Raw genomic sequence first — 13,440 nt, 5'->3', positions numbered from 1 at the left:
GAAATAGATGGAAGGTCTGTTTGATTTTCTCACTTCTTGGATGAGTATTATTTCCTTGGGCCATATGAGTTGTTTTTTTTTTTTTTTCTCTTTTAGAGTTTTCTGGATGTGCCTCTCTGCTACGTTTTGTTTTGCATCATGCTGTGCCTCAATTCGGAGAAGGTGATGGCACCCCATTCCAGTACTCTTGCCTGGAAAATCCCGTGGACGGAGGAGCCTGGTGGGCTGCAGTCCATGGGGTTGCTAGAGTCGGACACGACTGAGCGACTTCCCTTTCACTTTTCACTTTCATGCATTGGAGAAGGAAATGGAAATCCACTCCAGTGTTCTTGCCTGGAAAATCTCAGGGACAGGGAAGCCTGGTGGGCTGCCGTCTCTGGGGTCACACAGAGTCGGACACGACTGAAGGGACTTAGCAGCAGCAGCAGTGCCTCAATTCTTTCTCCTTTTCAGTGGAGTTTTTTCCTACCTGATGTCTGAAGATTTCTTCTTTTCCTAACTTTTCCTTTCCTGTCCTTCTCTTTCTCCTCTCTTTTTCTTCCTTATGTTTGTTTTCTTTATTTTTAAAGTATCATGATTTTACCAAGTTATGGCTTGATGAATGTTGATTATGTGTGTTCAGTCTGCTGGAATCATTATTTGAGGGTTATTAGTTGGCAGTAATTTTTTGGAGGCTTTTGTTCTTACATTTGTTTAGTTCTTTGGTTTCAGAATGCTTCTATTGAATTGTAGCCATCTGTGCTACAATCTGAAATTGATCATTTCAGTAGGCAAACCTTTGCCATATTCTTATCTGGTGATTAATCTTATTGGTGATTTTCTCAAATTTTTCATCTATTTAATAATTCAACTTTCATCTCTGTCCATCATGTTTTAAATTCATTTATCTGTAATGATGTTCTTTTGCCCCTCAATTGGATTCTTATAATCTCTCATTTATTCTCCTGTTCTTATCATCTTTTGTTTTTAACTTTTTAAAAACTTTTCCATAGTAGGTTGTCTACCCATTTATTTTTGCCCCACTCTTGGTTAGTGTAGTTCAGAATTTATCTTTGTTCTAATATATTTAATTATTGGTTTTCTTTACACCATGCCTGGAGGAGTTGACTTTCTTTTGTGTGATACAATTTAGAGATGTTTTCGATAGCACAAACAATCATAGGAGAAAGGGATAATTCAGAAGAAATTATATCTAGTATTTGTAACAATACCTAGGCTTTGCTCTCATATCTGAAGCTTTCTTAACATTGTGTACAGGGGTTATCTATGAGGGTTAAACTATCTGTTGTAACAAGTGATTCTCAAACCTTGGAGATTTAGCACAATAAAACCTTGTTTTAGTTCACTTATTTTAGTCTTTGTCCAATGAGATATTGTGGAGAAAGACCACTGTCATCTAGTCATTCAGGGGCTAAAAGCCTCCATCTTGTGAGGTTGTCATCTTCAACACGTGGCTCTCAGGGTCATCAATGGAAAGGAAAGAGAAAACAAATACTCTCACATGGGCCTGACAGTATCATTTTTAGCTTTTACCCTCATTTCATTGGCCAAAACTTAGTTTCATGGCCACACGTCGTTGAAAAGTAGCTTGGAGATACAGAGAAAATGTGTGCTCAGCAGAAACATTAGAAGGATTTAATGAACACATAACAATGTTTCTGCTGCAGGTTCACACTCTGCTTTGGTGCTCAAAAAATAATTGTAAACAGTTAAGTACCATCAAGCCTCAGATAAGTTCTCCAATTCAGTGTGACTCACTGTGAATCAAACTCAAGGCTACTTTCTGCCATGGGATAGTTTTTCCTATCACTCATGTGTATGACAAAAATAAGATGACTCACTTAGTTTTTATTTTAAAGGCTAAGTATTGGAGTGTTAGAATTCTGAGGAATTTGTTTACTCGACAGTAGAGAGGGGTGAGGACATTCGATTTCCAGTGCTGCCGTGACATCCTTCCACTCCCGCTCTCGTAGATACGCCTCCCACCCTACAGGAGAGGCTCCTCCCCTGCCTAGTACCTCTTTCAGCTGGACCTGCCGTACTTAGTCCTTAAGCTACTGGGTTTTACCTCTGTGCTAGCCTGGAAATTATTCAAACAAGCGATCACGTCCTCCAGGGGTGATCCGCTTATTCCTGCAAAGCCTGACTCCCACGGTCTCTGTTGGTTCCCTCTGCTCTGGCGTGCATGGCTCTGCACGGCGGGCAGTGTCCTCTGACCCGAAGGTGTGAGTTCTGTGACTGATAACCTGCTGTCGTGCTCATCTGTCCAGTTTTGGGGGTCATGTGTTCAGATATCTAACTACTTAGGGTGAAGAATCCCTCCTTCACCAACAAGGTGAATTAGAAGTGGTTCAGAACAGGGGGGGTTTGGAGGCTTATCACACTGAATCATCCAATTTTGCTTCAGCATCTTGTGGATTTTTTCCCTCTTGTTTTTCCTTTTGTTAAGAAAACAATATTAGATGACAGCTATCTCACTGTTTGGTTTAGTGGTTTTTTGACTGGTTTGATTGGTTTTTGTTTCAATTTTTGTTTCCATTGTTTCAATTACTTAATGTGAATAGACAGTTTCAGAGTAGCTTTGTTTTGCTTCAGGTTCTTTATAGGCAAGGGTCTTGTAGAAGAGTGTAGAAGGGCAATGTACAGAAGTAAGAGTGTCCAGGAGCAGCCATCATTGATATCATTATTGGACATGAACAGTAAATCTGATATAACCGCTCTTAAGAGGAAAATCTAAGTGACTTTTGGTATACTGGCATTAGAAAGAGAACAAAAATAATTCATAAGCTTTTAAAAAGTGAACTCAGTGAAGCTATTAAATTGTTGAACCATGTGATGTCATTGTAATTTCATCATGCTGCAATTTCATCATTCTTTTTATTTTATGAGTGGACAATATGTTGATGCCATCAAAGGCAAACTGGAGCTACTGAAGTCCTTAGAACACCTTACAGAGTGGATACACCCAGGGACACTCTGTATCCTAGGGCCTAACTCTGTTTCTGAAGAGCAGTTCTGTAGCTAGTCATGCATACAAACCATTACTGGAACATTCAGAAACTATTTTTTTAGTCACTAAGTCATGTCCAACTCTTTTGTGACCCCATGGACTGTAGCCTACCAGGCTCCTCTGTCCATGGGATTTTCCAGGCAAGAAAACTGGAGTGGGTTGCCATTTCCTCCTGAGGATATTCCCAACCCAGGGATCAAACCCATGTCTCCTGCACTGGCAGGCAGGTTTTTTGCAGCTGAGCCACCAGGGAAGCCATTTATGAATTCACACTCTGCATTTCTTCTTAATCATATGACAAGTAGAAGAGACAACTTCTTAGTGGAGCTTTGAGAACTCCTAATCCAAAATGTCAATCCACCACCTTACAGTTTCCATCTGAACCTTCTGGTTTTGTTTGAGTTTCAAAAACTATTTGGTCTTCAAGGTCTCAAAAGATAAGGAAGATTTTGATAGAAAGAATGAGTAGGTGGCAACATTTTTATTATGAAAAAGTATATTCCATGGACAGAGGAGCCTGGCAGGCTACAGTCCACTGGATTCAGACACAACTGAATGACTGAGCATACCGTGGTCAAAAAGTTCTTGACTTAAACCTGGAGAAGGTAGGCTAGCTGTGTGCTCAGTCATGCTCAGCTCTTTGCAACCCCACAGACTAAAGCCCCGTCAGGCTCCTCTGTCCATGAGAGATAATCTGTATATAATTATAGGCTTGTGTTAAGTATCTATCATAATAATGACAGCTAACATGTATGAAGCAATGATAAGAATTAGGTTTTTTGCCAAGAATATATATATATATATATATATAATATAGCAGCAAAAAATGAGAAATCGTTATTGTTGATGTTTTGCAGGTAAAGAAACTAAAACCTAGAGAAGTGGAGTAGACAGACATCTAATGAGATTGAGGCTGAGGATCTAATCTCAGAATTTCTGATTCTGCTGTCCGAGCTCTTGACCAATGCACTGAGAGTATGTTGGAAGGCAGAAAAGAATATCTAGAATGAAGGCTACTTCAGTTACCTTCTTCAAAAGATTTCTCTTAAATTCTAACTTAAATGCTAATTTATTTATCCAGAAATTATTTATTGGCCACCAGCTGTGGTCTTAGGATTGTGCTAGATATTGTGAACATAAAAATGAATGATTGTTCCTGTCTTCCAGCAGTTCACAGCCCAATGGAAGAGTTAGAAAATAGACAGAGAACTGTGAGTAGAGCACGGTAAGGACCACATAGGGACAAGCAAAGGATGCTAGGCACCCCACAGCGAGCATTGGGAAAATTTTTATTACTGGCCGTGGACACTACACCATGATTTACCCTTCTTTAGAAGTTCTAGTTCAGTTCAGTTCAGTCACTCAGTCATGTCCAACTCTTTGCAACCCTATGGACTGCAGCATGCCAGGCCTCCCTGTCCATCCCCAACTCCCAGAACTTACACAAACTCATGTCCATTGAGTTGGTGATACCATTCAACCATCTCATCCTCTGTCACCCCCTTCTCCTCCCACCTTCTATCTTTTCCAGCATCAGGGTCTTTTCTAATGAGTCAGCTCTTGGCATCAGGTGGCCAAAGTATTGGAGTTTCAGCTTCAGCTTTAGTCCTTCTGATGAATATTCAGGACTTATTTCCTTTAGGATGGACTGTTTGGATCTCCTTGCAGTCCAAGGGACTCTCCAGAGTCTTCTCCAATACCACAGTTCAAAAGCATCAATTCTAACTATCTTTCCCTGCTTTATTTTTCAACATAGCCATTTGACCTATTGACATTTTGTTTATCACTAATATGTACACTCTGTGATAACAGGCATATTATCTGATTTTTTTTTCATCGCTAAAACCCATGTATCAAAAATAGTGTTTGACCCTTAATAATTGAAAAAATAAACGAATAAATAATGGCAACCAAGTACTGAGCACAGTGTCTGGCTCATAGTAAACATTCAGTAAGATGAGGTTTTATGATTGTGATTATACCCTGACATACATGTGCACCTTAAAAGTGGCAAAGGGTTAGCCTCGGGTGTGCAGGAGAATTGACTAACATTTGTCCATGTGTCCTAGTTAGTTATCTTCTGCACACTCTTATTTCTCCATTAATCTCAGTGTTTGACTATCCTAAAAGGTGTTAGGCAAATGGCTTACCCTTCACACTAGTTTTTAAGAGAAAATCCTGAACGCATAATGACTCAATAGCAAAAAGGTGCATCCTTCATTATGTGGTTTGAGATTAGTGGCTGAAATATTAGCCCTAGCAGTGGAGGTATTTGGGGTGAGGGGAAGGAATAAAGCTCAGAAAAGGCTGAGGGAATTGTTGGTCAACACACCAGTTCTGGGCTTCCCTCGTGGCTCAGTTGGTAAAGAATCTTCCTGCAGTGTGGGAGACCTGGGTTTGATCCCTGGGTTGGGAAGATCCCCTGGAGGAGGGAAGGGCCACCCACTCCAGTGTTCTGGCCTGGAGAATTCCATGGACTGTAAAGTCCATGGGGTCGCAAAGAGTCAAACACGTGGGAGTGACTTTTGCTTCACTTCACTCCCCCCATTCCCTCCTGCCTCTTAAATCACACCAAATAACCTACTACCCTCTGATGGAAACACAGCTGGGTGATGTTTTGTGGATTTATAGTATGAACTTTTTCTAGTTTGGGATTTGTTTACTTGTGTTGCCCTAAAGAAAATCTCCATAGACCCATGCTGGCCAGGCAGCAAGGGATTGCAACCCTGACACATTCCTGGGGTATGATCACTAAGGCGTGCTCCTACCATTGAAGCAAAATCCTGACAATGACGCCCTCCGATATCATCTCCTTCCTTTCAGTTTTATTTTACACCTTCCAAGATAGCTCAACTTGTTTCATAGGTCCTTAACCTAGATTCTGTTTTATCATTAGAGAACTATGCAGATATCACTCTATCGGTTTTTCATGTTAAACTGTTCATCTATTTTAGTTCTGATCCCAATGATCACATCTCCATGTTATCTACCTATAATATTTTCTCTGTGGGATAGGTTTTATTTAATTTTAGTATTCTTTGTATTTCATTTTATTTTGATGAAGATCACGGATTTGTAGTTTTTATCAAAGGCTTTTTCACCTAATGCAGCTGACGAAGAGCTGCCTGAGCAGGAAGCTATGAGAAACAGCTTTGCGAGGATGCTTCGAATTCCAAATAAAAATTAAATGTCTGCTCAATCAAAAATAGTGAAAATACTATAACACATTCAATTCCGAAGTGAACTACTAGGGAAATGTGCCTAAATTCAAGCCTAGTCTGTTGTAGGCTCACATTGTCTTATTCATACATAATGTGTATCTCTTTAAAATTAATCTGCATGATTGCTTCATTAAATAAAAGAGTTGCTTATATTCTTTTTCCCTGTACTTTCTCTATGGAATTTGTAAGTTATGCTCAATTAAAGGGAATAATTGGAAAAAATAAAAGATTCTTTTCAGTTTTCTCTGAGTATTTTCTCCGATGATAGTTTGAAGGTGTGAGTAATGCCATTTGCACAATCAACAGTTTCTTCCTAATGTTTTATTCCTGGGGGGATGGGGGAGACTGATATATTGGGATCATTATCTTTTTTTTCCTATGTGTATTCAAAAAAAGTCTCAAATGTCTTAGAGAATATTATTGTGTGCATATTCAATTCAAAATAAGATTCATATCAATTTTATGCTCAAATACCATAGTTACATGGCAAAATTTGATTCTTGTGACATAAAGTTTGTTGCTGTTATTCTCATTTTTGCAGGTTCAGTCTTACAGCTTCAAATTCATATTATCAGCAGCTATTTAAATTACAAATGAGAATAATCATAGCACAGGATTATCATCTCTTTAATTCTAGATATCAAATTTCTGTTAATTGCTTTGGAAGCCACATCGACCAATAAGGTCATGTGAAACATTGCTTCATAAGTAGGACATGTTAATCTTTTACATGAAATTGCTAAGCCTCATTTTCTCTACCTGGCACTTGATGACAACTATCCTTAGATGAACCTGGGGAGGACACTAAAGGAGCATAGGTAAATGAAGTAGTAGGAAAATATTTTGATTATTATAAATATATATTTTTTTCTTTAATGCTCTGCAAATTTTTATAGCTATTTAGTAATTGAATGTTTATTTTCAATGATGTGCTGAGGTTGCTTTGTATTTGTCCGCAAGAGCTGACTGGGACATCTTCTCAACCCCAAATTTAGTGACATCAGGTTGTTGGCTTGAAATCAGCCATAAGTGAGAGTATTTATGGAGAAGGCAATGGCACCCCACTCCAGTACTCTTGCCTGGAGAACCCCATGGATGGAGGAGCCTGGTGGGCTGCAGTCTATGGGGTCACTGAGAGTCGGACATGACTGAGCGACTTCACTTTCACTTTTCACTTCCCTGCATTGGAGAAGGAAATGGCAACCCACTCCAGTGTCCTTGCTTGGAGAATCCCAGGGACGGCGGAGCCTGGTGGGCTGCTGTCTATGGGGTCACACAGAGTCAGACACGACTGAAGTAACTTAGCAGCAGCAGCAGCAGCAGTGAGTATTTATATGATGGGGAGTAGCAAATAAGACAAACCAGGGCCATTTTTTCAAAACCTGGAGAGCTTGATGTTAAATATTTACCGGCATTCCACTGCTAGTATTGTTAGAATTGTTAATTTCCTGCTGTTGATAATTGTACTAAACTATGTAAAAGATTATCTTTGTTTTTAGTAAACAAATCCTGAAATAGTTAAGGGCAAAGAGGTTTTATGTCTGCAACTTACTCAGGAAATTTATATGGTTATATACACATAATCTCCACACATAGAGAGATGAGAGAGAGAGAATGGTAAAGCAAATATGGTAAAATATTAACATTTGCAGAATTCGGATGATGGTTATAAGGAATTCTTTGTGTTATTTTTGTAACTTTTTTGTAAGTCTGAAATGATATAAAATAAAAAGCTAAAAGAAGTGTCCTTGAGGCTGAGATAAAGTGCTACAAGAAAAGGAGAATGCAAAAGAACAAGTGAATAGCAAGAGCACTTGCTTGAAAGGTTGTGCAAGGCAGTGGACACGAACATAGCCTGCAGTGTGGGGAAGGGCGTGGGTGGCAAGTGGGGGTCTGCAGGGTCGGGGTTGCCTTGGTTCAAAGGACAAAGATCAGCTCTGCTATTTCTTTTCTGTGGACTTGCCCACTAACCCTCTATGTGCTTGTTTCACCTGTAAAATGGGGTAATAATATCTATGAGAAGCAGTTGTTGCAGTGATTAAATGAGTTAATGCATGAAGCATCTCCGTTAGGGCCTGGCCCTTGGTAAGCAATTGCTATTGTTTTTGTAGTAGCTTTGCGTTTTTAAAACAGGGCATCAAAGCTTCCAAGACCAGGTGCTTAGGAGAGAAAAATGCTCAATAAATTTCAAAATCTTGATAAGTATCAAGAACCAAAGCTGTAGGCTTAAAGAGTATGCCACAACATTATGGAGTCTGAGACTGTAAAATACATATACAAGAGCAGTTTTAAGTCACAGGGCAAGGGAATTAGAAAACAAGAACCAAAACGGAAGCTCAAAATCCAAAAATAAACCCCTGATATGAGAAAGATATATGGGGAGGATTTAGAAAGAAGAGTCAGAGAGCTCAGATACAATGTGGAGTTTTATTCCCTGCCTGCCCATTCTCCGCTTCCCTGGAGGAAATCTTTTTGAATGTCAGTGATGATGCTAATATTTATTGAACAATAACAATAGGCCAGAGTGTCCTAAGTGCTTGACCTGGGTTATCTTTTATAATTCTCCCTACACCTCACTTCCCTGGTGACTCAGACAGTAAAGAATCTGCCTGCAATGCAAGAGACCTGGGTTCGCTCCCTGGGTTGGGATGATCCCCTCGAGGAGGAAATGGTAAGCCATTCCAGTACTTTTGCCTGGAGAATCCCCATGGACAGAGGAGCCTGGTGGGCCACGGTCCACGGAGTCGCAGAGTCACACACGACTGAGAGACTAAGCATGGCACGACACCTCACTGTAGGTGGCATTATTAGCTCTGTTTTATAATGAGGACTTGGATGCAGAAATATTAATATTAAGTAAATTTCCCAGGTCACACACTTAAAAGTGTTGGAAGAGAATTAGAAGCCAGACAGTAAACTCCCGAGCCTGCACCGTCTCTGGTGAGTTTGGGGCTCAGAAAGAATGACTAGCGCCTTGTACCCCATGCAGAATTCTGGGAGAAGAGGAGCCTGGCAGAAGATGCGTGTAGAGTCGGCCTCCAGGATGGCCTACCGTGACCTCCTCTTCCTGGTGTTGGCACTCTCGTGTAGAACTGCTCCGCCGTGTCACTGCGCCCAGTCGAATGGTATGCGATTCGCTAGGCTAGATCACGAAAGACAACGTGGCTTCTTTTTTGTTCTCTTTCTCAGACCATTGGCCTTGGGAAAAGCTAGCTGCCATGTCCTGGGGTGTCTTCAGAATCTCTCCCGAGACGCCCAGATGGTGAGGAACTGGGCCCTCAACAACATGAGTGACTTTGGAAGCACACCTCCTCCAGCCCCAGCTGAGCCTTCCGATGACTGCAGCCCTGCTGACGTTGTTACGGAACAAAGGTTAGCGTGCCCGATGCACAGTGGGGCCAGAAAAACTGAGACACTGGAGTCTGCACCAGGGAAAGGCTTATTGCAGCGCCAAGCAAGGAAAACAGGCGGCCTGTGCTCAAAACCCCTGAACTCCCTGATGGTTTGGGGGGAGAAGGTTTTACAGGCAAAATTTGGACTGAGAGTTGCAGGGTATGTGACTTTCTTCTGATTGGTTGATGGTGGGTGGATAGGGCTGTACTCCCGGCATCTTGGGCTCAGCCTGAAGTTGCCATCTTCTGTCTGGGGAGGGGCCTTCGTTCTGCCGAAGATACTGTTACGTAAATTCATTGAGGAGGAATCAGGATCCTGACCCAAGGCTAGTTGGGGTATAGTTGATTTACAATGCTGTGTTAATTTCAGCTGTGCAGCAGAGTGATTCAGTTATACATGCATATACATTCTTTTTTTAAATATTCTTTTCCATTATGGTTTATCATAGGATATTGAGTATAGTTTTCTGTGCTGTACAATAGGATCTTGTTTATCCAGTTTATATATGAAACCTTACTTTTAACCCCAACTTCCCACTGCATCCATCTCCTACCCCCATTCCCCTTGGCAACCACCAGTCTGTACCCTACATCCATGAATCTGTTTCTGTTTCATAGATAGGTTCATTTGTGTTGCATTTTAAATTTCACACATGAGTGATATTATATGGTATTTATCTTTATCTGTCTGATTTACTTCACTTAGTATGATAATCTCTAGGTTCATTCATGTTGCTTCAAATGACAACATCTCACTCTGTTTTATGGCTGAGTAGTATTCCACTGTATATATGTATCTCATCTTCTTTATCCATTCATCTGTCTATGGACATTTAGGTTGCTTCCATGTCCAAGGTTGCACTATTATATCTTCACCTTATTTCTGGGTTCATTCCCTTCCATCCCTGATTAAAGACCGAATCTGCTCTTTGGAACTCAGGGAAGACCAAGGAGGTTGAAGTCTGTTTCTTACAAACAAGAAATGAAGGACACAGAAGGGATTTGTGCCTGGGAGACCCACAGGGTCCTGCTTGGTTTCAACATCTTGACTTCAGCTTCAGGAGAGACCCCAGGTAACAACCACCCACCACCCACAGGTTGCTCCTGAATTTCTGACCAATGGAAACTGAGATAATACATGTTTTTTGTTTTAAACCACTAAGTGTTGGGATAATATGTTATGCAGCAAAGGGTGACTGATACAGTCTAGCACCAAAAAAAAAAAAAAAAAATGCTTTGAGAGAAACAGTGGTATAGCAGATTTGTGCAAAGAGAGCATGAGGTGATCTATCTTTCCCCCAACAAATATTTTTGGTTAAGAATTAAGATCTGAGAGGGGAGCCCAGGACTAGGGTGACAGAACCCTATGCTAGGGTCTGCAGGGTGGGCCGCCCACGTCAAGGCAACCAGACTCCAGGTTACGTCAGCTGAGGCCACACATGAGGCGTGGTGGAGACAGAGACGGATGCCCAAGATCAAGTAGCTCAAGCTTCACTCAGCGCAGTCTTACCTGAGACGCGCCAGCACACCGCTCCACTCCCACAAGCCCAGGATGACTCTCTCAGGAACTTCCAGCATTTCAGGAACTTTACTGCTGGGGAAAGGGCATAAAGGTCACGAGAAAGATGGGACAGTCTTCAGAGGCTAAATTTTAAACTGAAGATGACTAAGTTTTACCTTGAATGAATTTTCTACCACAAATTAGCATTTGAGAATAAAATTAATTTCAACTACAGAGAAATAAGGTATTTATAGACTTTTGCACAGTCAATATTTGTTGTTACAAATCTCCACACCCACTGTTTCACGAATGGTAGGGATTCTTGATCCCAGAGCAAGATAGAAGAAATAGATCAGTAGTGTCACAGAAGGGCAGTGCGGATTTCCTTTGTTCAGACTGAACTGAGACATGTAACTGCATTACTTTCGGTGATGAGTTCAGTTCAGTCGCTCAGTCATGTCTGACTCTTTGTGACCCCATGGACTGCAGCACGCCAGGCCTCCCTGTCCATCATCAACTCCCAGAGTTTGCTCAAACTCATGCCCATCGAGTTGGTGATGCCATCCAACCATCTCATCCTCTGTCATCCCCTTCTCCTCCCGCCTTCAATCTTTCCCAGCATCAGAATCTTTTCCAATGAGTCAGCTCTTCTCATCAGGTGGCCAAAGTACTGGAGTTTCAGCTTCAGCATCAGTCCTTCCAATGAATATTCAGGACTGATTTCCTTTAGGATGGACTGGTTGGGTCTCCTTGCTTGGTGATGAGAAATAAGTCTTTATGGAGAATAAGCTCTCTTGCTGTGCACTACTGTTGGCTAATACTCCTGATATACTCACAATGTTCCAGGGAGTTGTTCTCACCATTTTACGAATATTAAACTTATTCTGTTCTCACAGAAAATCTATGGGGTGCTTATTAGTATCAGCCCCATTTGAAAAATGGGGAAACTAAGGTAAGGAAGCTTAGCAAACAACCAAAGGTCATACATGGCCAGTCTGGTTCTGGGGTGGATAATTTAAGCAGTGTTCTCATGCTCGTCAGAACGCACCTTATACTCCAAATACTTTATTTCTGGTTTTGTTGTTGTTTATCACTAAGTTCAGTCCAACTCTTTGCTATCCCAAGGACTGTAGCCCACCAGCCTCCTCAGTCCATGGGATTTCCCAGGCATGAAAACTGGAGTGGATGATCATTTCCTTCTCCAGGGGAACTTCCTGACCCAGGGACGGAACCTGCATCTGCTCCATTGGCAGGGGGGTTCTTTACCACTGAGCCACCTGAGAGGCCCTAATTTCTAGTACATCAGGTTTATCCTAAGAGCTGTAACTAAGTTGGAAAAGTGTATGATTTAGATCCAAATTTACTGTGGAATTTCCTGACGATACTAGACAAAGAGTTTATTGGCTGATTTCTAAAATGGGGCTAATTGTAGTCATCTGCATGCACAGGTGTTTATGGAGATTATTCTGCTAGTATTTAGATTTCACTTTGAAGTGAATAACTTTAGGTGTCCTGGCTATGGGGTGGAGAGCTCTATGAATCTTTAAGGACTGGCTTGTAAACATGTAATCAGAGGATCTGGTGTTGCCTGAGAATCCAGAGCAGGTTTTAAATAGCTCACAGAGCACTAGGCTGGTCTTTCCAAGTCCAAGTTATCAAAAATAGTTTCCCAGTTTGTGCGTGTGACCTTTCCTGGCTGCAGACACTGAGCCATAAAGGCTATTTTGCCTTTGCCTGTCACCAGAAGCAAAAGCAAACTGCTGACTTTTTCAAATATGAATGACAGAGATCTAAATAATCTCAAATGTGGTGCTAGCACACAGCCCTGCGAGGCCCTTGGGTTTCCCTGAGTTCAGTGGAACTACTCTTTCCGTCGGATTCCTCCAAGATAGGGAATGGGCCTCAGTGGCCACGTCCTGACTTCATCAGCACATTCAACCAGAAACAAGACAGCCACAGACGCCCAAGGATCCTTCTATAGACAACTGGAGAATTTCTGATGTTGTCGATTAACTTGTTTCACTTGACTTATCTAAAATTTACTTGTCTAATACAGTCTGGTGGCTTTGCTCACTTCATTAGACCTGGAAGATAGGTTCCATCCAACGTTTACAAATTCATTTTATGAACTCTTCATTTGAGAACTGTTCTAACACTCTAGTACTCTTGCCTGGAAAACCCCATGGATGGAGGAGCCTGGAAGGCTGCAGTCCTTGGGGTTGCTGAGGGTTGGACATGACTGAGCAACTTCACTTTCACTTTTCCCTTTCATGCACTGGAGAAGGAAATGGCAACCCACTCCAGTGTTCTTGCCTG

The 13,440-nt window shown here is 41.4% G+C and overlaps 1 protein-coding gene across 7 annotated transcripts in view; it reads left to right on the top strand.

Annotated features, from left to right (window-relative positions):
- Positions 1–6,985: 6,985 nt before the first annotated feature.
- LOC104993107 overlaps positions 6,986–13,440 on the top strand; it is a 34,097-nt gene continuing 27,642 nt past the window's right edge. For 3 of the 7 annotated variants that reach the window (XR_825790.1, XM_010846226.1, XM_010846224.1), the window contains exons 1-3: positions 6,986–7,049; positions 9,421–9,783; positions 10,539–10,696. Coding sequence is in view for 5 of the 7 variants with exons in the window: in XM_010846226.1 (XP_010844528.1) it covers positions 7,018–7,049; positions 9,421–9,783; positions 10,539–10,696 (553 nt within the window). In the remaining 2 variants the exon portion in view is untranslated. Of the gene's footprint in view, positions 7,050–7,513; positions 7,554–9,420; positions 9,784–10,538; positions 11,622–13,440 lie in introns of those variants that run through there. The other 4 variants (XR_825791.1, XM_010846228.1, XM_010846227.1 and 1 more) reach the window with 4 other exon arrangements.

Source organism: Bison bison, unplaced genomic scaffold, assembly GCF_000754665.1.
Source record: "Bison bison bison isolate TAMUID 2011002044 unplaced genomic scaffold, Bison_UMD1.0 scf7180017864233, whole genome shotgun sequence".
NCBI classification, from domain to species: domain Eukaryota; kingdom Metazoa; phylum Chordata; class Mammalia; order Artiodactyla; family Bovidae; genus Bison; species Bison bison.
Note: the sequence above shows the minus strand (reverse complement) of the source record. Positions and strands in the feature narration are given on the sequence as shown.